This window comes from Peromyscus leucopus, chromosome X (assembly GCF_004664715.2).
Source record: "Peromyscus leucopus breed LL Stock chromosome X, UCI_PerLeu_2.1, whole genome shotgun sequence".
Classification (NCBI taxonomy): Eukaryota; Metazoa; Chordata; class Mammalia; order Rodentia; family Cricetidae; genus Peromyscus; species Peromyscus leucopus.
Genome location: NC_051083.1, coordinates 93,373,486 through 93,396,919, shown reverse-complemented (window position 1 = coordinate 93,396,919; position 23,434 = coordinate 93,373,486). Strand labels below are relative to the sequence as shown.

The 23,434-nt window shown below is 39.5% G+C and overlaps 2 protein-coding genes across 4 annotated transcripts in view; both read left to right on the top strand.

Moving 5' to 3' along the window:
- Positions 1-1,711, top strand: part of Nup62cl (nucleoporin 62 C-terminal like) — a 64,220-nt gene extending 62,509 nt beyond the window's left edge. The window contains exon 9 of the mRNA XM_028895133.2: positions 581-1,711. Within this exon, the coding sequence (XP_028750966.1) occupies positions 581-675 (95 nt within the window). The 3' untranslated portion in view covers positions 676-1,711. The remainder of the gene's footprint in view (positions 1-580) is intronic.
- Positions 1,712-9,033: 7,322 nt separating this feature from the next.
- Positions 9,034-23,434, top strand: part of Rbm41 (RNA binding motif protein 41) — a 56,404-nt gene continuing 42,003 nt past the window's right edge. Inside the window, exons 1-5 of one of the 3 annotated variants that reach the window (XM_028895136.2) lie at positions 9,060-9,101; positions 12,646-12,792; positions 13,613-13,805; positions 14,977-15,181; positions 16,937-17,008. In XM_028895136.2, the coding sequence (XP_028750969.1) occupies positions 9,094-9,101; positions 12,646-12,792; positions 13,613-13,805; positions 14,977-15,181; positions 16,937-17,008 (625 nt within the window). In that variant the 5' untranslated portion in view covers positions 9,060-9,093. Of the gene's footprint in view, positions 9,102-12,645; positions 12,793-13,612; positions 13,806-14,976; positions 15,182-16,936; positions 17,009-23,434 lie in introns of all 3 variants that reach the window. The other 2 variants (XM_037199215.1, XM_028895138.2) reach the window with 2 other exon arrangements.

Below are 23,434 nucleotides of genomic sequence, written 5' to 3'. Positions count from 1 at the left end.
CTGTGTGTGTTTATTTGGGTCTGAGCAGCCATGGGACCAGGAAGGGCACAGGAAAACTTCCAACTACATCCTTCAACAGTTTATTTTTCATGGCAGAAAAGTACTATTTGATATGGTAACTGTTAATAGCATTTTTCAGTACACTGCCTCTGAGCAAACTTAAAAACCACCAAGGTAAATAAATTATTGGAAAACAACGGAAATGCAAATTTTCCCAATGAACTCATATCTTATATAGGTAGCTCAGACCTACCAAAATTATGCATTCAGTTTACTGAGCACCCTAAATTGTACTTTTAGGCACTGATGAGTAAAAATAAACAGCCAATACCCACTACAACAAAACACAAACCTAAGGAGGACTGTTATTGTCCAAAAACTAAAGAGAACAAATAAAGATTATTCTCATCCACTGTTTTCACAGTTTCCAAAAGGATGAATTTTTTTCTCTCATTTTCTAAAAATTAAAACTATTAAAATTGAGATGTAAGGTTTTGTATGTCATAATTGAGGGTAGGGTGTGTTGTTATGTCCCTGGAATGTGACTCTGACTAATGATTGTATGGCTTTTTCCCTGTAGGCATAATGCAGAAGAAGATGAAAGAGATCACAAAGGTTTTTGAGGAGTATCGTTACAAGGAGCAGGAGCGCAATATGAAGTTTGCCTTTGAATAACTATCACCCTGACCCACTCCATTTGGATTATTCATCAACCCTGAATTCTGATGATATTAAATAAGAGTAGTGTTTATAGTTACTACTTATCTTTGATTGCAATAATTTGTGCATGTGTTTCATTATTTTTCATTTAAATACTGTAAAGAGAAGTATTCAATTTTTCTTTCAGAATGAAATAAAATCAAGGCTGAGGGCATAACTCAGTAATAGAGTGCTTACACAGAATTAAGTAAAAGGTATATTAACCCCCTTGCCCAGGCAATTTGCTTATTAGGTATTGATTTTGTGTGTGTAACCTATATCTTACTTAGAGTCTACATCTTATCACGATTACACACCAACTTCCTACTTAATTGTGAGAAGATATTTGCCAAAACGTACATGCCACCCAGTAAGGACTGGGTGTTTGTTGCCATTCTCGTAAAGTGCTGTAAAGTCTCAAGTGAAATTTACTGTCTACTCTGAGATATAATTTTTATCTGTGAAAGACTATATGGGCAACGAAAGGAAGTGTATCTTGATTTACAGCAAGTGTCTTTCAGGAGTTCAGAGAAGGCAATATGGTTTTATGGATTAGAGATTTAATTAGGGCTTTTAGTTTTCTTATGGTTCTAGAGATCAAACCCAGTGCCACACTCTTGGATTATTTACCCAGCACTGAATTATGTTACTTTTAAGGGTAAGGTTCACATGATTCACTTTTGACTATCAAGAGATACCTCAGTGGTTTGGTTCGGTTTGGTGGTTTTTTTTTTTTTTTTAAATCAAGATCTCACTGTATAGCCTAGGCTGGCTTGGAACTTGCCATCATTCTTCCTCAGTTTTCCAAGTATCACCACACCTAGGTATCCTGGAGATTTTTTCATGTGTTTGTTACAGCATATGATTTGGACCTGCTTTTCTGTGTAACTTGTTATGTTCTGAAAGAAAAAAAGTCCTCTTCTTAGCTTTAAAACATCTTAGTCTCTTATGTCTCATTAAATTGCTAATAATGTAATGTCCTAAAAGCAAAAATAAACGGATTAAAAGTTAAGTGACTGAACTGAATTTTTGTTGTCCCAAACACACATGACCACACTGAAGGGTTCATGTTACAGAAGAAAATCATTTTTAAATGACAGTTAGTGGTGCTAAGTTTCATGAGTAGAATAAATACTAGAACTTAATGGATTCACTTCCTATAAAAACATGTATTAGTTACTTGAGTAAGTTTTTGTCACCACTCAAAATTATAGACTGTGAACTGGACCTGGTAGCACAGGCCTGTAATCCCAGCCACCTAGAAGACTGATAGAGGCATCTCCCATTCAAGGACAGCCTAGGTTATTGGCTGAGTTCAACTAATTAAAAACTCTTTCATTCAAAGAATGAAACCATGTCTGGGCCCACAGTTCTGTGGGAGAGTGCTATCCTAGCATGCACACGCTTCTGTCTTTAATTCTCTCTCTCTCTCTCTCTCTCTCTCTCTCTCTCTCTCTCTCTCTCTCTCTCTCTCTCTCTCTGTGTGTGTGTGTGTGTGTGTGTGTGTGTGTGAGCGAGAGAGACAGGGATAGAACGGGAATAATGAGAGAATAATGCAGACTATTAAATCTTCTAGACTTTTTAAGGTAAACACAGTTTTGAGTAGAATTTTGAGTAATCTATAATTTTTGAAGCTCGATATTATTACCAATATATCCTAGATAAGGACAAAAGTCCTCATTTTTCCTCAATAAAACTCTGGTATAATAGCCCACATATAAGTGAGGTTCCACATTCAGTAAAGACAATATAATGTTTTACATGAAATTCTGGTTTTAAACTTATGTTTTGCCTAATTCAAGAAAAAAAATCATCTTGAGCAACATTTTTTTCTACAAAAAGGAAAACTTGATTTATGTTTTTCCAACTGTTTTCTGAGGATAGACTAGTTTTCAAGTCTCCTAAGTTTTGTGGTCCTCTTACTTCTTTTTAAACACAGGCAGAGTACTTTTTGCAAATTTCCTATATAAAGTAGAGAAGAAGCTGAAGTTCTGTTTATACTATCTTTTGTAATATCTTTCCTGGGATTTGTAGTATTTTTGACCCCTAATACATAAAAGATCCTAGAGAGTGGCAAGTGGCTTCCAGATTAACCCACTCACCCCAGTGTACCGTCTGAAATTTGGACCCTTAGACTAAAGCTCCCATAAGTTACATTTGATTCTGGTTCTAACTTGTCTAAAAGATACGACATTGCTTAAACAAATGTTAGTTAACTCATTTTGCCAAGAATACTAAGGCAACCATTGTTACTGCTCTCAGATTTTTTTCAGTAATTTATTTTTATTTTATGTTCATTGGTGTTTTGTCTGCATGTATGTCTGTGTGAGGGTGCCAGGTCCTCTGGAACTGGAGTTACAAGACAGTTGTGAGCTGCCATGTGGGGGCTGGGAATTGAACCTGGCTCCTCCGGAAGAGCAGCCAGTGCTTTTTAACCTCTGAGCCATCTCTCCATCTCCAGCCCCCTAGCTCAGATACTAACTGAATGAAAATTCTTAACCTTTGTGATGTCATGGCTTCTTCTCAAAACATAGTCATCTTTTTCTCCTTTAAGAAGATGCATTTGAGGAACTTGAAAGCCATACACAGGTGTTTGTTCTTCATATTAGATGATCATAGATTCAAGAGAACATTTTGATTTTTAATGTTTTCCATGTGTTAGAACCAGAAGCATTCAGTAAACAAAGCTCCTTTAGTAAACAGCCTGAAAACATGGCTTATTTGTTAAAGAGCAACTTTTGGCTTAACTAAACTAATCTTGTAGATTGGCATATTTTTCAGTTTGTCATAAATTTGAGAGGGGAATTTTTGAAATTAACTCATAATAAGGTATGTAATTCCTAAGGTCTTAAAAAGCTTTTACAAACTGTCTGATATGACTTTAAGATGGGGAAAGGGATGCTGTGAAAATGGAATAGCTAGTACATCTTAGTTTGACAGAGCTAGAAGTACAATGGCATTCCTTCTAGTGTTTTCCAGATATCCCTCGGTACCTACCTGTGGTGGTATTGTGTTCCCCAAAATATTGTGCTTGCTAATAAACTTATCTGGGGTCAGAGACAGAGCAGCCACAATATTAAACATAAAGGATAGGCAGTGGTAGCACACGCCTTTAATCCTAGCATTCAAGAGGCAGAAATCCATGTGTTCAAGGATACAGCCAAGCATGGTGACTCACGCCTCATCCCAAAAAGTGAGCCTTTAATCCCAGGGAGTGATGTCAGAAAGCAGAAAGATATATAAGGCGTGAGGACCAGAAACTAGAAGCTTTTGGCTGGTTAAGCATTCAGGCTTTCGAGCAGCAGTTCAGCTGAGAGCCATTGGGATGAGGACACAGAAGCTTCCAGTCTGAGGAAACAGGACCAGCCGAGGAACTGGCAAGGTGAGGTAGCTGTGGCTTGTTCTGCTTCTCTGATCTTCTAGCATTCACCCCAATAACTGGCCTCAGGTTTGATTTTATTAATAAGGACTTTTTAAGACTTCTGCTACACCTACCACTGGGGTTGGTTACAGTTATATACAGATACGTAGAATACCTTTCATAACCTTGCTATCCATTTGCAATTCCACAGCCATATAACTGTCTTCTCCACTCACCCCACCTGGGAAAAGATTTGCTTTGAAGTGTGTGTCACTCCAGTATCTGTAGACTATGTTTGACTAGAACTAGACAAACTTACTGTGATGATAAAATGATCCACCCTTCCAAGAATTTAAGCACACTAACAACCTTGCTATGTGTTTCCATTTTCCTATTGACAAATTTGTCAGGCAGACAGTTTGGCTGAATGCCAGAGTTAACCCCACCTCTTTAAAGAATATGTCCAACTCAAAGAGGATGTGACCCACATTTTGTTTATACTTACGTGCAGTCTTTAGTCTGTGTCAAAACTACAAAGTGATGTATATTGTATTTGCATTTCTGTACCAGGGTGCTTCTAGAGCACTGGCATTTGCATTTGGTAGATTTTGGATTACTTTAATATCTGACATATTTTCAATCTACTAGAAGTTCTCAAGAAGTATGGTTCTAAAACTCATTTTGTTCCAGTAGCTGCTGACTTGAACATGACAGTATCAAGGACTTTGAGCAAGTGTGAACTTGCTGGATAACCTTGGAATATTTACTCATAGATAACCACCCTGTCATGGAAAAGCTTTAAAATCGTACAAAAGTATTATTTTACATAAAGCTTCACAGTTGCCTATTTTTCTGAAGCAGTGGTTCTCAACCTTTCTAATGCTGTGACCCTTTTCCTCATGTTGTGGTGACCCCTTACCCTAAAATTATTTTTGTTGCTACTCCATAAGTATATTTTTGCTATTGTTATGAACTGTAATGTAAATAACTGATATATGGCCCCTGTGGGGGTCATGACCCACAGGTTGAGAACCACTGAGGTATCACTTTATTTATGTACTTGACTTCCTCTTATGAGGAAGCTGAATTAAACCAGTTAAAGAAATTTGCTGAAACTCATATTCCATTAACTTGGCAAAACAAAAACTTTATACCCAGATTGGTTCAAAACTCTGTTATGGTATATAGTCAGTAACCAAGAACTTGAATCTAAACCCAAGTAGTGTGAACCCCAAAGTCTACAAGATATTTTTTTCTCACCTGGCTCCTGAGATAAGGGTTCTATTTAATTAAAAAAGAATCAACTATGTGTCTTAGAGTTTCTATTGCTGCGACAAAACGCCATGACCCAAAAGCATGTTGGGGAGGAAAGGGTTTATTTGGCTTACACTTCAGTATTGCTGTTCATCACTGAAGGAAGTCAGGACAGGAACTCAAACAGGGCAGGATCCTGGAGGCAGAAGTTGATGCAGAGGCCATGGAGGGGAGCTGCTTACTGGCTTGCTTTCCATGGCTTGTTCCCCATGGCTTGCTCAGCACATCTTCTTATATAACCCAGGACCAGCAGCCCAGGACTCTCCCTCATTGATCACTAAATGAGAAAAATGCCTTACAGCTGGATCTCAAGTAGGCATTTCCTCAGCTGAGGGTCCTTCCTCTCTGATGACTCTAGCTTGTGTCATGTTGACACACACAACCAGTCACACTAGGTGAGACAGTCATACAGTTAAAAATTCAAAGGACATGGGCAGTGGTGGCACAGGCCTTTAATCCCAGCACTTGGGAGGCAGAGGCAAGGGGATCTCCGCGAGTTTGAAGCCAGCCTGTCTACAAAGAGAGTTCCAGGATTGCCAGGCTGTTACACAGAGAAACTGTCTCTAAAAACAAACAAAATGTTCAAAGTATATAAGGGCATGCTTGGCACACACCTGTAACTCCATCATTTGTGAGGCTCACGTGGGAAGATCACAAGGTAATGGCCAATTTGAGCATCATACAAAAACCCTGTCTCAATATAATAAAAATTTCAATAGGGACAAAACATATGAAGAATTTAGTTGTATTTTTTCTTTCTCTTCTTGTCCTTCAACCATTGAGTTTTGTTAATTGGAGAAGAGGGAATGTCATATGTTCTCACAAAAATATTTCACGCATGTACAGGCACATACATATTCCACCTTTTACACAAATGTAAGAGTACTATATGGTATTCTGAAACTTACTATTTTACTAGGTATTGTTTAAAGATTGTAATAATCCAGAGAAGTTTACCACCTTTTCATTATTACATAGATTTCATTGGCTATATTTAAATATTTAAGGTTCCCCCACCCAGTATTTTGCTATAGACAGCACTGAACAGCAATGCACATAGATGAGTATTTATTGTGTTGAGAAGAGTATTTGCAGATATGCTGAATTGCTGCTTTAAAGGAAATGGGCACTGAAATTTCAGTTGTGACATCAAGTTGCTCTTTGCAGAGCCAATTTATCCTCCTACTAGCAGTAGGTGAGGGTGCCTGTTTCACCAGAATGTCAACAAATGCATTGTCTTTCTTTTTTATCCTTTCCTATGTAGCAAGTAAAAAAAAAGTGCTATTTAGGGTACCTTTAAAAATAATAAGTTTTAGAATAGTTTTAGATTTACGTAAAAGCTTCATATCCACTGTTCCACGTATTTCTGCTCAATTTCACTTAGTGTTAACATCTTACACAATACAGTATTTATCACAGCTAATGAACCTTATTAAATAGAAATCATAGTTTATTTATGTTTGCCTAGTGTCCTCTTTCTGTTTAAGAATCCTACAATACACTTAGAAATCATCTTTCCCTTGTTTCCTTATGAATGTGACAGAGTCTCAGAATTTTCCTTTGTTTATGGCCTTGACAGTTTGGTGGGTCACTGCACTTTGTTTTATATTGTTGCCTTTGTTTGTTTTTGTTGATTTCTTTAGAGTCGCTAAGTATGTAGAACTACCTGGCCTTGAACTATGTAATGTAGCTTGAAATTTCTGTCTTATAAATTAACATCTTCCTTTCCATATGTTTAGGGATATTTGCATTTCCTTTTTTTTTTGGCCATTAAGAACACATGCTTTGATTGTTTTTGTTATTGATGTTGTTATTTTTGAAATTCATCTAATGTAGTCCAGACTTGTCTTGAACTTGGTGTCTAGCCAAACAAGTATTCCACACACTGGGGGCTTTGTGCATACCCAGCCAGCACTTTACAGATTGAGCTAGATCCCTAAACCCAAGGACCAATGCTTTTAAACACTTTTTATATGGATCTTTAAAAAAAATTATGTTCTGTGTATGCATGTTTTGTCTGCATGTATGTATGTGCACCATGTGTGTACCTGGTGTCCCATAAACAAGGCATCAGAGCCTTGGAACTGGGGTTACAGACAGCTGTGAGCCACTGTGTGGAAACTGAACTCAGGTTCTCTGAAAGAGAAACAAGTGCCATTGTAGCATGAATCTTAAAGGTTCTTACTAATAAAATCAAACCCGAGGCCAGTTATTGGGGTCCATGCTGGTAGATCAGAGAGACAGAACAAGCCACAGCTAACCTCACCTGGCCAACTTCTCAGCTGGTCTTGTTTCCTCAGACTGGAAGCTTCTGTGTCCTCATCCAGAATGAATCTCAGCTGAACTGCTGCTTGAAAGCCTGAAGCTTAACCAGCTACATGCTTAAGCAGCCAAATGCTGCTAGTTTCTGGTCCTCACACCCTATATACCTTTCTGCTTTCTACCATCACTCCCTGGGATTAAAGGCTGGCTTTCTGGGATTAAAGGCGTGTGTCACCATGCTTGGCTGTTTCCAATGTGGCATTGAACTCACAGAGATCCAGAGGGATTTCTGCCTCTGGAATGCTAGGATTAAAGGCATGTGCTATCACTGCCTAACTAGTGGCTTTTCTGTTCTCTGACCCCAGATAAGTTTATTAAGGTACACGATATTTTGGGGAACACAATACCACCACATGCCATCTCTCTCCAGTCCCTACTATATCTAACTCTTGATTCCATGTATTTATCAATAAGATACTCAAAAGCTTGGGTGTTGCACGAATCCTAACTGGTCTTATAATAAAAACCCAGAGCCAGATATCAGGGTAAATGCTGAAAGACCAGAGGAAACAAGCCACAGCCACTTCTCACCTCGCCAGCTCCTCGGCCGAAAGGGGAGATCCTGTCTCCATGAATCCTCCGACTGAATGCCTCTGAGTCCTCAGCTGAAAGGGCTCTAATTCCTGCCGCCTCCCTCCTTATGCTCCTTTCTCTGCCCAGCCATATCACTTCCTGTCTCAACCTTCCTAGTGCTGGAAATAAAGGCTTGTGACTCCCAAGTACTGGGATTAAAGGTGTGTGCCACCACTGCCTGACTCTGTTTCTCTTTTAGACTGGATCAATCTCGTGTAGTCCAGGGTGTCTTTGACCTTGCAGTCTGCCCTCCTGAGTGCTAGGATTAAAGGTGTGTGCCACTACTGCCTGGCCTCTATGCTTAATCTAGTGGGTGGCTCTGTCCTTTGATATTTGTTAGAGTACAAACAAAATATCCCCACACCTGGGTACATACTGATTCTGACTTTGAACTAAGGGAACTCAGAATGATCTGTTACAGATAAGAGGAAAACATTAGTGTAAGTGATGTGGTCAGACTGTAGGCTGGACTGGAAACAGCAGGTAGGTCAGATAAATCCTTGCAAGAGAAGCCTTGCTGACAGGAACAAATTCGAAGGTGATTAGAGAATATCTACGATTTACTGATACTCGGGGGAAGAGTCAAGAAGCCATAGGTGAATCCTAGGTTCATGAGGTTTAAATTCTGGGTGTTCTCTTTAACCTGTACTAGAAATTCTTAATTTACACTATACTAGTCACCCAAGACTGGCTTTCTCTGTGCTACTACAATTCCCAGAGTCCCTTGCTCCACCTCCATCCTCTTTTGAGTCTGCCGCATAGATTTCTGGGAGTTGAGGTCTGGGGCCTATTTGCCCAAGTTAGTGATAGGGGCCTGCGGAAACATGAAGAGGTAAGGGCATGTCTGAGTTGCAGGCGGCAACTTTTATCTTTTACTTTTTGAAAATGGCCTTTTCCTTTTGTTTGGGATGTGTCACGTTCTCGAGGGGCGGGTTCTGTCTAGCGAGAAGACAAAGGAGAAGGGAGGAGGGAAGGCCGGCCGGACCAGTCTGTTGGGTGAAGCTCTGGAAGGGCCGCGGCCAGGCCGGTTTCCATAGGAATGCCTCCCCCTGGGCAGAGGCCCCTGGAGCTGCCTTGGCTATCCCAGTCCCAGCTCGGGAGACTTGCAACCCAGCTCCTCCCTGGCCCGCCCCCCAGCTCTCACCGTCCGTCCGGAGGGTCTCACGGTGGGCGCTTACATTGTCTGCATGTTAAAGACATAGTTGGGCCCGCCATACAGGGTCGTGCTTTCAGATCTAAAAGTTAGAGAGGGATAGTTTGTTTCTCCAAATTCGGCACAAAACCGGCGCGAATGTGTTTGGGAAGAAGAAAGGTATTGCTTCCGGGCAGTTTCCCCTACCGGTTCTGTAGTAAATGGCCCTTTGCACCGGAGAAGGTCCTCCTTGAGACCCAGAGTTTCACAGTTACCGACAGGACGGGAATCCTTCAGAAAGGATCCACTTTAGATTTGTATTCACTCTGCAAGAGAATCTTCACTCTGGAACAGTGAGGCACAACTGACATGTTTAGGAATGCTTTCTGCTTTCTTAGTTTCCTGAGTTTTTTTTTTTTTTTTTTTTTTTTTTTGAGTTATTGATGTCCCCTGCCTTAATTAAAATCACATTTTAATTATTCTGTGATGACATACCTCGTAAGTGAAAAATAATGGATCTAATGTATAGCTTAAAGAATAATCAAAAATAAAATTCTGTACGGGTGTAAGCGGTAGGACATCATTCACATACATACCTTAAAAAAGCCCCCCCTCTTTTATCTAGGATTTTGCACCAATTACTCCCTTGCCTTTTTTCTTTCTTTTTTTTTTTTTTTTTCTTTTTTTGGTTTTTCGAGACAGGGTTTCTCTGTGTAGCTTGGCGCCTGTCCTGGATCTCACTCTGTAGCTCAGGCTGGCCTCGAACTCACAGAGATCCGCCTGCTTCTGCCTCTGCTTCTGCCTCTGCTTCTGCCTCCCGAGTGCTGGGATTAAAGGCATGCGCCCCCTGGCTTTGTTTTGTTTCTTAATCTATTTTCCACATATGAGTTTAAGCCTTGAACAAAATATTCCTAGTTTCATCTGGTTTTTAGCCTTATATAAATGGCAGCATACTGTCTTTCTTTTTATGGAGCAAGCTTTTTTTTAACACAATATTTTTCTATAGATTCATGTGTGTTGATATGCGTATTCATTTTTAGAAATTAAATTTAGCAATAACTGTTTGGGATTCTAAATCATAAAGATAGAAAGGCTTAAAGAGTTTTTTTTTAAGCCTTAGTTCCAAAGTAAGTTATTTTAGAATTTTTAAAATATAGATCCAGGTCTTTATAGGAATCTTATAATTACAGGGCTTTTCCTATACTTTATTATAAACTCCAGTAGACAAGGTCTATTTTGTAAGAAATAGTAATTTTTCTATAATATATTTTGCTATTATTTTGTACGAAACATAATATTTATTTTCTCATGGATTTAGCTCACTTTTTGTGTTTGTTTCTTTCCTACTCTATTATTACATGATTAAATGATTGTGTTATTTCTTGGTACTTAGTAAGAGTTTTCAGTGACTTGAGATTGCCTCACAGCCACGATCCGCTTTTCTACACAGTAGTGTCTGGGCTAAAGCATTGTTAAGACACCCTTTAGATTTCCTGCACTTCCTTCAGACTTCCTAATGTCTTCAGATCTTGTGTACACAGGTGGCTTCAGATTTCTCTTGGTCACCCTTAGACTGTCCCCCCTGTAAGAATGTGTCATCATTCACTTTCCTTTTAGCGAGCCATTTTTGTTGGTTCCTCAGACTCAGTGTCTTGGAAGTATACTTGATGCCAGCGTTTCAGGTTGGAAGAGTTGGTCAAGTCGGTGTGGGTATTAATGACACTGCCTTTCCCTTTCCTAGGCATTTATTCCATCTGGAATTGTTTTCCTTCATTGGGACCAACATTCTGTCAAACTGTACCAACAGTTTGAAATTTGAGTGTTTGTATTTATTTATTTATTTATTTATTTATTTATTTATTTATTTATTTGTGTATTTGTGTATTTTACTTTTTTTTAATGGTTTTTCGAGACAGGGTTTCTCTGTGTAGCTTTGTGCCTTTCCTGGAGCTCACTTGGTAGCCCAGGCTGGCCTCGAACTCACAGAGATCCGCCTGCCTCTGCCTCCCGAGTGCTGGGATTAAAGGCATGTGCCACCAACGCCCAGTTTGTATTTTACTTTCTTAACATCCTCCTCCAAAAGACTTCTTTCATTTAATCCCTCCTTTGTATTTCTGCTATTACTGCCCTGGTCTAGAACTTCCTTGCCTTTTACCTCAGTGGTTTCTTAACTAGTTATTCTAGTTACCTTTCAATCCATATAGCCTAAAACACTGCTTACTCTTTGACACCTAATGGCATGATAAATTGTTTTCTAATACCTAATATGCTCAGGTCTGGTCCAGACCAGAACATTAGTTGATGTATTTAAGGCTATTCAAAGCCTGAATATAAATGGAGGTTCCAATTATACCACATTATGTGTTTCTGTCTTTTCATATTTTGGCTTCCCACTTCTTTTCTTTGTCACACCCAGTCTTTTAAACACCAATTTAAGAATCTCTTTCTGAAATCGTCTTTACTATTTTAGCTCCCGTCTACCCCTTTCTTCTGCAATCGTTTACTAATTTGGGCATGTTTCTCTATCATTTATTCAGATTCCTTCTCTTTGTAGGCACATGTACACAGCACAGGAGTATATACGTCTTCTCCTAAATATATTACAAATACCTTGATCACAACTACGCTCGGAATATCTTTAGCTTCCACAAGTAGTGTCTTAATTAAGTTTTCTATTGCTGTGATAGAACATCATGACCAAAAGCAACTTGGGGAGGAAAGGGTTCATTCTGGCTTACAACTCTCAGGTCATGGTCCATCACTGAGGGAAGTCAGAACAGGAGCTCAAACTGGGCAGGAACCTGGAAGCAGGATCTGATGAAGAGGCCATGGAGGAATGCTGCTTATAGCCTGCTTTTTTTTAAAATAGCACTTAGGACCATCAGCCCAGGGGTAGCACCACACAGAGTTAGTGTGGTCCTCACATATCAATTATTAATCAAGAAAGTATACCATAGGCTTGCCCACAGGCTGGTTTGATGGGAACATTCTCTTAATTGAGGTTTCCTCTTCCAAAATGACTCTGGCTTGTGTTATTTGACATAAAACCAGCCAGGACAAGTAGCTAGCATAATGCCTGTTGTGTACATAGGCATTCAGTAAATGTTTGTGTAATGAATACTCAGGGCAGTGGAATGTTGAAGAAATGCCTTTGATCAAATGAATCACTGATAGGTAATATAGATGAGGAGAATATATTCAGATTACATGTCTCTTCTACTTTCCCTTTGTTTTTGTTTATGAGTGTGTGGTGTGTGTTTTACATCTGCACCAGGGTAAATAGCTGTGTGAAGAATGAAGAGCATGTCCTGGAAGAGCTGGAAACAGAAGGTGAGAGGCAGCTGAAGAGCCTCCTTCAACATCAACTTGATACCTCTGTCTCCATTGAAGAGTGAGTATTGATTTGTAAACAGGGAGATTATAATAGACCCTCACCTGCAGGTTACACATCCCTCTTAAAGCCTGATGGTAGCACTGCACTCTCACACAACCGCTTGCTTTGGAAGACCTCTTTATACGGGTCAGATTTTGCTTTTGTGTCTTTTTGTAGGAAGCTTCCTATATCTTATTAAGCCTGGACCAGGTTCTTTGTTCTAGTAAAGAACCCTGTATTTCCCCTAACATGGCATTTATTATTCTATATGGACATTTCCTATTTAGTTGTCTCCCTTCTGCTATTCTTTATATAGGTGGCAGTTCTTTTGATATTTTTTTATAGAAGATTTATTTTGTGTGTATGGGTGGGGTGGGGGGAATTTATGTGAACCATATGTGTGCCACTGCCTGCAGAGGCCAGAGGGTTTCCAATCATCTGGAACTGGAGTTAGAGGTGGTTGTGAGCTGCCATGTGGGTGCTGGGAACTGGCCGAGGTCCTCTGCAAGAGCAATGGAGCTCTTAATTATTTTACCATATCTCTAGCCCGTTGATTTTTTTTTTTAACTATTATCTCTCAATATAGAACACAGCATCTAATGCATATCAGGTACTCAGTAAACTTTGTTAATTTAGTCATTTATTAGTCCTGGATATTTGGGGGCTGTTCATGGAATTCCATTTTGTTGCCATGGTGCTTCACCCTGGCAAAAGAATGTAAGAGAGACTTAGACTATGCGCTTCAGTGGACCCCTTATAATAGGCCCCATCACAATCAGAATGTGGTTACTGTGAATTGTAGCCACCAGATGTTCTTACTCTCTTTCGTATTTTGCAGATGTGTCTCTAAGAAAGAGAGCTTTGCCCCAGGTACTATGTACAAGCCCTTTGGGAAGGAAGCAGCTGGGACAATGACTTTGTCCCAGTTCCAGACACTACATGAAAAAGACCAGGAAACTGCTTCTCTCAGGGAACTAGGGCTCAACGAAACAGAAATATTGATCTGGAAAAGCCATGTTTCAGGTGAAAAGGTAAAGCTGTTTTCTTTTTTTTTTTATTTTATTTTACAATACCATTCAGTTCTACATATCAGCCATGGGTTCCCCTATTCTCCCCCCTCCCACCCCCTCCCTTTACCCCCAAACACCCCCCATTCCCATCTCTTCCAGGACAAGTCCTCCCCCGAGGACTGCGATCAACCTGGTAGACTCAGTCCAGGCAGGTCCAGTCTCCTCCTCCCAGATTGAGCCAAGTGTCCCTGCATAAGCTCCAGGTTTCAAACAGCCAACTCATGCAATGAGCACAGGACTCGGTCCCACTTCCTAGTTGCCTCCCAAACTGATCAAGCCAATCAACTGTTTCACCTATTCAGAGGGCCTGATCCAGCTGGGGGCCCCTCAGCCTTTGGTTCATAGTTCATGTGTTTCCATTCATTTGGCTATTTTTTTTCAATAATTGAGTAAAACCAAAATTTATTATAAGCCACAGTCGTCCTAGGGACCTCCATGCTATATATATAGCGGTAAAGCTGTTTTCTTAATATGATCTCTTTATTTTCATTTATGTATGTGTGTGTGCCTGTGTTGATAAAATTCATTCCGTAAGGGAGACTTAAAGCAACATTTGCCCATCTTCCCAAGATCCCAACAACAAATGGATAAACTAAGGCACAGTTCTGCCCAAGTCCACTCTAGAGAACCAGTGAGTCTGTTGAGCTTCCCTTTCAGAGCCTTGGTAAAGGGCTCCTTATAGGAGTGTGGGCACTCCTCCTTCAGTGAGCTGTGCCGGGAAAGCCTTACTCAACACCAGTGAGGGCTTTCCCATAGCCACAAGTTCCTTCCTAGAGAAAAAGCTCATGCCCAACCCTATGCCTCTTTGCCGGGCTGTGTAAACCATCAGCCAGTCCTGCTGGGATGGTCTTCTGCAAGCAGGAACAGCTGAACTCCCCAACATGGTGGTTGCTTTATTTTGTCATTGAGAACCTTGTTGTTTTTAGTTTTCATGAAACTGAGTGTTGAGTCTAAATCTTCTTTTGTTTTTAAGATAGAAACATTGACGAAAGAGAAGTTGTTGGCTAGCCCTTAACTAAAACTTACAAAACAACTTCCAATTTCTGGGCCTTTCTCATCTGCTTTCTTACATGAGGTCTCAGATTTACTTTTGTGCTTTTTGATACAAAGCATCTAATTTCCCTGGTTTCAGAGGACAAAGCTGAGGGCAACTCCTGAAGCAATACAGAAACGGCTTCAAGATATTGAAGAAAGGATCTCAGAGCGCCAGCGCATCCTTTGCCTGCCACAGAGGTTTTCAAAGAGCAAACAGCTGACCCGGCGAGAAATGGAAATTGAAAAGTCTTTATTTCAGGGAACTGATCGTCACTCCTTCCTTAAGGCTCTTTATTACCAAGGTATGGGATCCTCACTGACTCTGAAATGTTCTTTAACTGAAAGAAAGGTTTAACATCAGGGCATTAGATAGGGGGAATTAGTGAAAGACAAGATGTTACTACTCGTGAGAAATATATAGTCCCACGGGTGACACAAATGTGTGTAGAGTTACTTGCATGACACCATTGGAAGTGTTATAAAGAGTTTAATCAAATGTCAAGGTGGCATAGAACACAGAGCATCCGAATCTAGTTGGGGGAGTCAGAGGTTGACATTTGTACTAGCTTAACAAAGCAACAGGCATTATTTTTATGTAAAAGGAAAAGGACATTACAGCTAGTGAATGGATAGGAGCCACACTATGAAAGGACCTGGTATAAGTAGGGAAAAGTAAGAAGTTCAGTGTGGCAGTGAAACAGAGTATGGCAGAGAATGACGTCTGACACATGAAAGGGAAATAAAGTGAGCTTGTGATGGGTCTTTAGACTGAACTGTAAAGTAATGCAAAATCATACATAAACGGTATCTGTCTTAGCCAGAAAGAATTCATTTAGCAGCTAATTTTACTCGGCATGGTGGAAGGTACACAGAAAAGGTTTAAGAAATGGTTCCTAGCCTTGTACTAGTCGGCTTGGAGATGCATACATGTACCCTTTAGCAGTAATGCCAGATATACTGTCTCAGTGCCACAGAAGTTCAAAGTTTTATTGGTGTGAGTGAAGAAGGCCTCAGAAGAGGTAAGATTTAAATACTCTTTTAACCCTATCTGTTAGACAGGAGAGAGAATAGCATTTCAGTTGTAGTGATTGGTGTGAGCATTGTTAATTGGGGGCATTTTAAGAGATCAGCTTGAAAGGGTAGCTCAGAATTCTTGGCTCTTATTTGTTTGATAAGACAGAGGTATATGGAGTTAGTTTGTTTGGTTCATGCGTTTGAATATAGTAGGATGATAAAAGCTGTATTTGAAAATGATTAATGTGCTGGCCAACAAAGAATTAGAGAGGGGAGAGAAAGAATGGCATTCAAGTCATTGAGTTATTAACATCTAGACTAGAGTGAAGACAGTGGAACTAGAAAGGTGGAATTAGTTGTATGTGATGTGACAAGAAGAATTGATAAAGCCGTGGACTGCGAATGAAGGAGGAGGGTCATTGACTGAGAACGAAGTGGAGAGGATGATGAGATAACTCAGATATTTCAAAGCTGGCTAACTTAACAGTGGGTCAAATTCAGTCTTTAGGGGACATTTGGAAGAAAAATGGTGTATTTCATTTAAACAGATTGAATTTGGGAAGATGGCGGGATTAGCGTATGTATGTAGATATTGATGCAGGAATGAAGCAGTGAAGCTGAGGAGAGAAGTCAGAACTGGGTCTGTATGTTAAAGTCATGCAAGAGATTGAATGGTGTGTTAAAGCTAGGCTATACAGGTGCCAGAGCAGTGGTAAGGGGGGAAAGAACAAATGAACAGCTTTCTGTGCTGAGACATCATGGCGTACTGAATGTGGACATAGGCTCTGGAAGCAGACTGCCTGGGAAAAACCTGGCTCCCCCACTTACTAGTTGTGAAATGCTGATAAGGGTACCTCTCTATACTTCAGTTCTTTCTCTGTGAAATGAGAATATCAATAGTAGCTGTGATGTGGAGTTGTTAGGACAATTAAGTGAGGTAATACATGGAAATCAGAGCAGTACCTGCTATTGGGGTGGGGGGTGGCGGGTGTGTCTCTGTTCTGTTTCCTATCTTTGAAACTCCTTGCTTTAAACCTTCACAGCATACCACAAAAAGACAAGTGCAGACAAGTACATGACCTCAATGAAGAGGAAGATAAAATTAGGCACAAAAGGCAAGTCGAGAGTTTTCTTACAGTGTTAGATTTAGGAATGTAAACTAGGGTCCCAGACTTCTAAGTTGAGCACTTATTTAATTCCATATTCACTATATGACAATGTTTATAGGAATTATCTAGAGAGAACATATTGTCCTGATATGAAATATTAAAGAGAGGAGTTAGTAGAAGTTGTCAAGATTTTACATTTAGTTTGTTTTTACTTCTATAGCTTTATTGTACCAGACATACATTGTTCATGCTGAATTTTAGATCCCATTGCACAAATCATTCTGAATATCATTAGTCAGTATAACTATTGGTGATGATGATAATAATAATTATAACTAGCATTTTATTTTGAACTGAACCTACAGTAAAATTGCATGGGGCCTTTTTTTGGTGTACAATCTGTGAATTGAAAATCATGTAGATTCCATGTATCCACCACCACAATCAAGAGAGGGAGCAGCTCCATCACTCAGGCAAACTCTCCTCATACTCTCAATCCCCTTTCGAGTCACTCCCATTGCTCCCTACAAGTTCCCGGCAATCACTTATCACCATTACTTCTGCTTTATCTTTTAGAGACTGTCATATAAATGGAATCATGCAGTGTGTAACCTTGTGAGGCTGGCTTCTTTCACTCAGCATAATGCTTTTGAGACTCATCCAAGTTGTTGTTTTTATCAATAACTCATTCATTTTTGTGGAGTCCCATTTCATTGTGTGGATATTCCATATCCATTCATGTATTGAAGTGGATTTGGGTTTTCCAGGTTATGGTCTTTATGAATGATATTGATATTAACATTCTTGTGCAGGTTTTTGTGTGAACATAAGTTTTTATTTCTCTAAGGTAAATATCTAGAAGTGGGATTACTGGGTCATATGGTAAGTGCACATTTAACTTTATATGAAACTGCCAAACCATTTTCCAGAGTGGCTGTACCATTTTGCATTCCCACCAATGGTGTATGAGAGTTGACTTGCTCTACATCTTTGTCAGCATTTGGTATTGTCAGTATTTATTGTGATTGTTCTGATAGGTGTGAAGTGTTGCCTCCCTGTTGTTTCAATGTGCCTTTTCTTAGTGGCTAATGATGCTGAACATCTCTCCGTGTGCTTTTTTGCCATCATTATATCCTGTTTGCTAAAGTTTCTGTTCACATCTTTGCCATTTTACCATTGGATTTCTTTTCCTTCCTAATGACTTTTGAGATTTCTTTATATATACTAAACACAGTCCTCCATTGGATATGTGCTTTACAAATATTTTTTCACAGTCTGGAGCTTGTCATTTCATTCTTTTAGTAGTATGTTTTTAATTGTGCTAAAATTTACATAACATCAAATTTACTATTTTTACCATTTTTGAGTATTTGCTTCTGTGGTGTTAACATATTCTCTAACTATAACCACCACCCATCTCTAGAGCTTTTTAAGTTATACACATTAAAAGCTACTTAACTTAGCTTATACCCTCTGCCTTCTAGCAACCTTCATTCTACTTTTTGTGAATTTGACTGTTTTATGTACCTCATGTAAATAAAATCGTGCAATATTTATCTTTTATGATTGGGTTATTTTACTTAGCATAAATGTTTTCATTGCTGATTCATATTGTAGCATGTGTCAGAATTCCATTCCTTTTTAAGGCTGCATAATATTCCATTGTATATACATACTGTTTTGTTTAATCAGTTCATTCATCAGTGGACACTTCAATTACTTCCATGTTGTAGTTGTTGTGAATAATGCTGGTGTGAACATTGGTGTGCAAATGTTTGATATCTGTTTTTAGTTCTTGGTGTATATACACAGAAGTGGAATTGCTGACTCTTGTAATAATTCTATGTTCAATTTTTGGATGACACTCCCTACTGTTCTCTATACAGACTGTCATTTTGTATTCCTACCAGCAATGTACAAAAGTTTCAATTACTCTAAATTCTCAGGATCACATGTTATTTTTTAGGTTTTCTCTTTTTGGATAATCACTAGTTTAAACAGCATGATGTATCTATCTCCTTATGGTTTTGATTTGCATTTCCCTAATAAGTGCTACTATGTATTTTTTCATTTGTATTACTATTTGACCATGTATCCTCTATGAATATATATCCATTCAAGTACCTAGATATCAATCACTCCTCCGATACATGATTTGTAAATATTTTCTCTTGTTCTGTTTCTGCTTTTTACTCTTCATAGTATCCTTTAATGCACGGTGTTTTCTCATTTTTCTTCCTTTATCATGTGCTTCTGTTAGCACATCTAAGATGTCATTGCCAAATCCAATATAAAAAAACATTTCCTCTATGTTATCTTCTGAGCTATTATGTTTTTTGCGCTGTTTAGGTCTTTGATCCATTTTGAGTTAATTTTTGCATATGGCTTAAGATAAGGATCCTGTCACTTGTTGCTATTCAGTTTTCCCAGGACCACTTTTTTAAGACTATTCTTTCTGCACTGAATGATATTACTGCTCTGTTCAAAGATTATTTACCCTATGGATGAGAGTTTATTTCTGGACTTTTTAGTGGTATATGTGTCTGCTTTATGCCAGTAGCATGCTGTTGTTTTGTTTGCTTTCGAGACAGGGTTTCTCTGTGTAGTCCTGGCTGTCCTGGAACTCACTCTGTAGACCAGGCTGGCCTCAAACTCACAGAGATCCTCCTGCCTGTCCCTCCAGAGTGCTGAGATTAAAGGTGTGTACCTCCATGCCTGGAATGTAGCATGCTCTTTTAATTTTTGTAGTAAGTTTTAAAATCAGGAAGTAATAACATGTAGTACTTATGGTATTTTTTCACATTGTCTTGACTATTTTGGTGGTCCCTTAAGATTCCATGTGTATTTTAGAGTAGAATGTTTTATTTCTACAAAATCAAATCATTGATAGTTTGGTAGGGAGTGAATTGAATGTGTAGAGAGAGAGCTTAAGTTAGTGAGGATTTCTTAACCGTATTAAGTCTTCTAAGTGAGCATGAGTGCTTACCTGCTATTTGTGTTTTTTGGTTTCTTTAGTTTTTTTTCAACTGCATCTTCTAGCTTTCATTATATAGATCTTGCTCCTCAGAGAAAATGCTTTGAACTCTTGTTGAGTTTATTAGTTGTATGCACAGACATATATCTGTGTAAGAATTAAGAACTCTGCCTAATACCTGTTGATGTAAAAGACTTCTGGTATTTTCTTCTTGTGGTTTTATAATTACACATTTTATATTTACTGCTAATCCATTTTGACTTGGTATTTTTATAACATGAGATATAGAATGAGATTGACTTTTCTTCCTATGAATGCTTGAGCACCAGTTACTCAAAGGAGCATCCTTTTCCCCACTTACTTACCTTCACATTCTTTTCAAAAATTATATATATATATATATATATATATATATACACACACACACATATATATATACTTAATATTATAGTAGTTCTAGAAATTTTGTGACCAAGAGAAGAAAAAGTAAAGATATCCACTCAATACTTCTATTTTAAATGGAATAAAAGTAGAAAAATAATATCAATAAGACTCAGGGAATTTATAAATATACAAAAAATACATCATTCTACCAGATGAGTGGATCAAAACTAAATCCCATTCCCTCTCAAATTGATGACTACGTGTGTGTATGTATGTGTGTGTGTGTGTTTATATTTTTGTTTATATATAAAACCTACTCAGTCCATATAGTCTTGCACAACATTTATATATAAACATACATTAATTGATGTGTGTGTGTGTGTGTGTGTGTGTGTGTGTGTGTTTATATACAAAACCTGCTCAATCTGTTTAGTGTTGCAAATATTGGTTGGCATGTCAGCTAGTGGTTGTATCATGCAGGTCTTATTTAGGCAGCCATATTATTGAGACTTTATGGGTATAGCTTCTCATGCCTTTTTGATTGAGGTTTTTAGCTTGCTTATTTTAATGTATTGGGTTATTTTGATAAGATAGGATTTACATCTATTATTTTATTCGTTCATTTATGGAATTAGTTTTGTCTAGTATGTCATTTTAATTAACTTTTTGATTCCCCCTCCCACCCTCATCAGTGTGTGTGTGTTTTATTCCAGTCCTGATTATCTTTTTTTTTATTCTTTACGGACTTATAATTTACATCCCAAAAGCAGTTTCCCCTACCTCCACTCCAATCCCCTCCCACCTGTACCTTCCCTGTCCCCCATTTCCCTTCAAAAAAAAAAAAAAAAAGAGCAGGCCTCCCAGGGATATCAGTTGAACACATAGTAATAAGCTACAAGAAGACTAGGCACAAACTCTCATATCAAGGTTGGATGAGGCTTTCCAGTAGGAGGAAAAGGACCCAAGAGCAGGCAAAGGAGTCAGGGACAACCCCCACTCCCACTGTTAGGAGTCCCACAAGAACACAAAGCTACACAACCGTAACATATATGCAGTGGACCTAGCTCAGACTCATATAGGGTCTGTGTTTGTCATTTCAATCTTTGTGAGCTCCCATGCGCCCTGCTTCATTGATTCTGTTGTGTTCTTGTGGTTTCCTCGACACTCCCTCTGGTTCCTACAGTCCTTCCTCCCCTTCTTATATGGGGTTCCCCTGGCTTTGTCTAGTGTTTGGCTGTGGGTCTCTGTATCTGTTTCCATCAGTTGTTGGACAATGCTTCTCTGATGACAATAGAAGAATATCATTAGGAATTAAGGATTACAACTAACATCTTAAACAAATTAGTTTGCATTAATGACAACTTAATTTTTTTAAGTGGTTTTAAATTTGTTTTGTTTTTTTACATCCCTACCACAATTTCCTCTCCCTTCTCTCCTCCTACCCCCCCCACCTCCCCTCTTCCACCCCCTATCCACTCCTCTGTTTCTGTTCACAAACAGACAGATCTCCCAATGATATCAACCAAACATGGCATATCAAGTTTCAGTAAGACTAAGCACCTCCTCATGTATTAAGGCTGTACAAGGCAACCCAGTATGACCAATAGGGTCCTAAAAGCTGGCAAAAGAGTCAGAGACAGTCCCTGCTCCCTCTGTTAGGAGTCCCACAAGTAGACCAATCTCCACAACTGTAACATGTATGCAGAGGGTCTAGGTCATTCCTGTGCTGGCTCCTTGGTTGTCAGTTCAGTCTCTGTGAACCCCTAGGAGCCCAGGTTAGTTGATTCTGTGGGTTTTCTTGTGATGTCCATGAACCCCTGGCTCCTATAATCCTTCCTCCTCCTCTTCTGCAGGATTCCCTGAGCTCCATCTAATGTTTAGATGTGGATCTCTGCATCTGTTTCCATCAGTTGCTGGGTGACTCCTCTCTGATGACAATTGGGCCAGGCACCAATCTATGAGTATGGCAGACATCATTACATTGACATCTTTCTTCCTTCCTTCCTTCCTTCCTTCCTTCCTTCCCTCCTCCCTTCCCTCCTCTCCTCCTCCCTCCCTCCCTCCTCCTCCCTCCCTCCCTCCCTCCCTCCCTCCCTCCCTCCCTCCCTCCTCTCCTCTCTCTCTCTCTCTCTCTCTCTCTCTCTCTCTGTCAGTTGTGCTTGGTTCTATCCTAGGTCTCTGGGCTGTCCAGCCTCTGGGTCCTGGTGCTCCAGGCAGTGTTAGGAGTGAGCTCACTCTTGTGGCATAGGTCTCAGGCTAGACCAGTCATTGATTGGCCACTCCCACAATTTCTGTACCACCTTACCCCAACATATCTTGTGGGTAGAACAAATTGTAGATTGAAGGTTATGTGGCTGAGTTGGTGGTATCCCAGTCCCTTCACTGAAAGTCTTGCCTGGTAATAGGAGATGGCCAGTTCAGACTATGTATCCCCTATTGCTAGGAGTCTTAGCTGGGGTCACCCTTGTAGATTCCTAGGAGTTTCCATTATACTAGATTTCTACTTCACCTCAAAATGCCCCCTTTTCCAGTCATCTCTTCCAGTATACTCTGCCGCATTCTCCCCACCCAATCACTCCTGTTCCCATCCTCACCCACCCCAAGTCCACCCTGGAAATCTATTTCCCCTTCCCAGAGAGATCCAAGTATCCCCCCCCTTGAGCCCTCCTTGTTACTTAATATCTCTGGGTCTGTGGACTGTAGCATGATTATTCTTTGCTTTACGGCTAATAACCACTTATGAGTGAGTACATGCCATGTTTGTCTTTCTGGGTCTGGGTTACCTCACTCAAGATGATTTTTTTTTCTAGTTCCATCCATTTGCCTGCAAATTTCCTGATAACATTGCTTTAACAACCTAGTAATACTCCATTGTGTAAATGTACCACATTTTCTTTATCCGTTCTCCAGTTCAGGGACATCTAGGTTGTTTCCAGTTTCTGGCTATTACAAACAAAGCTGCAATGACATAGTTGAGCAAGTGTCCTTGTGGTATGATGGAGTGTCCCCTGGGTCTATCTCCAAGAGTAGTATAGCTGGGTCTTAAGGTAGATTGATTCCTAACTTTCTATGGA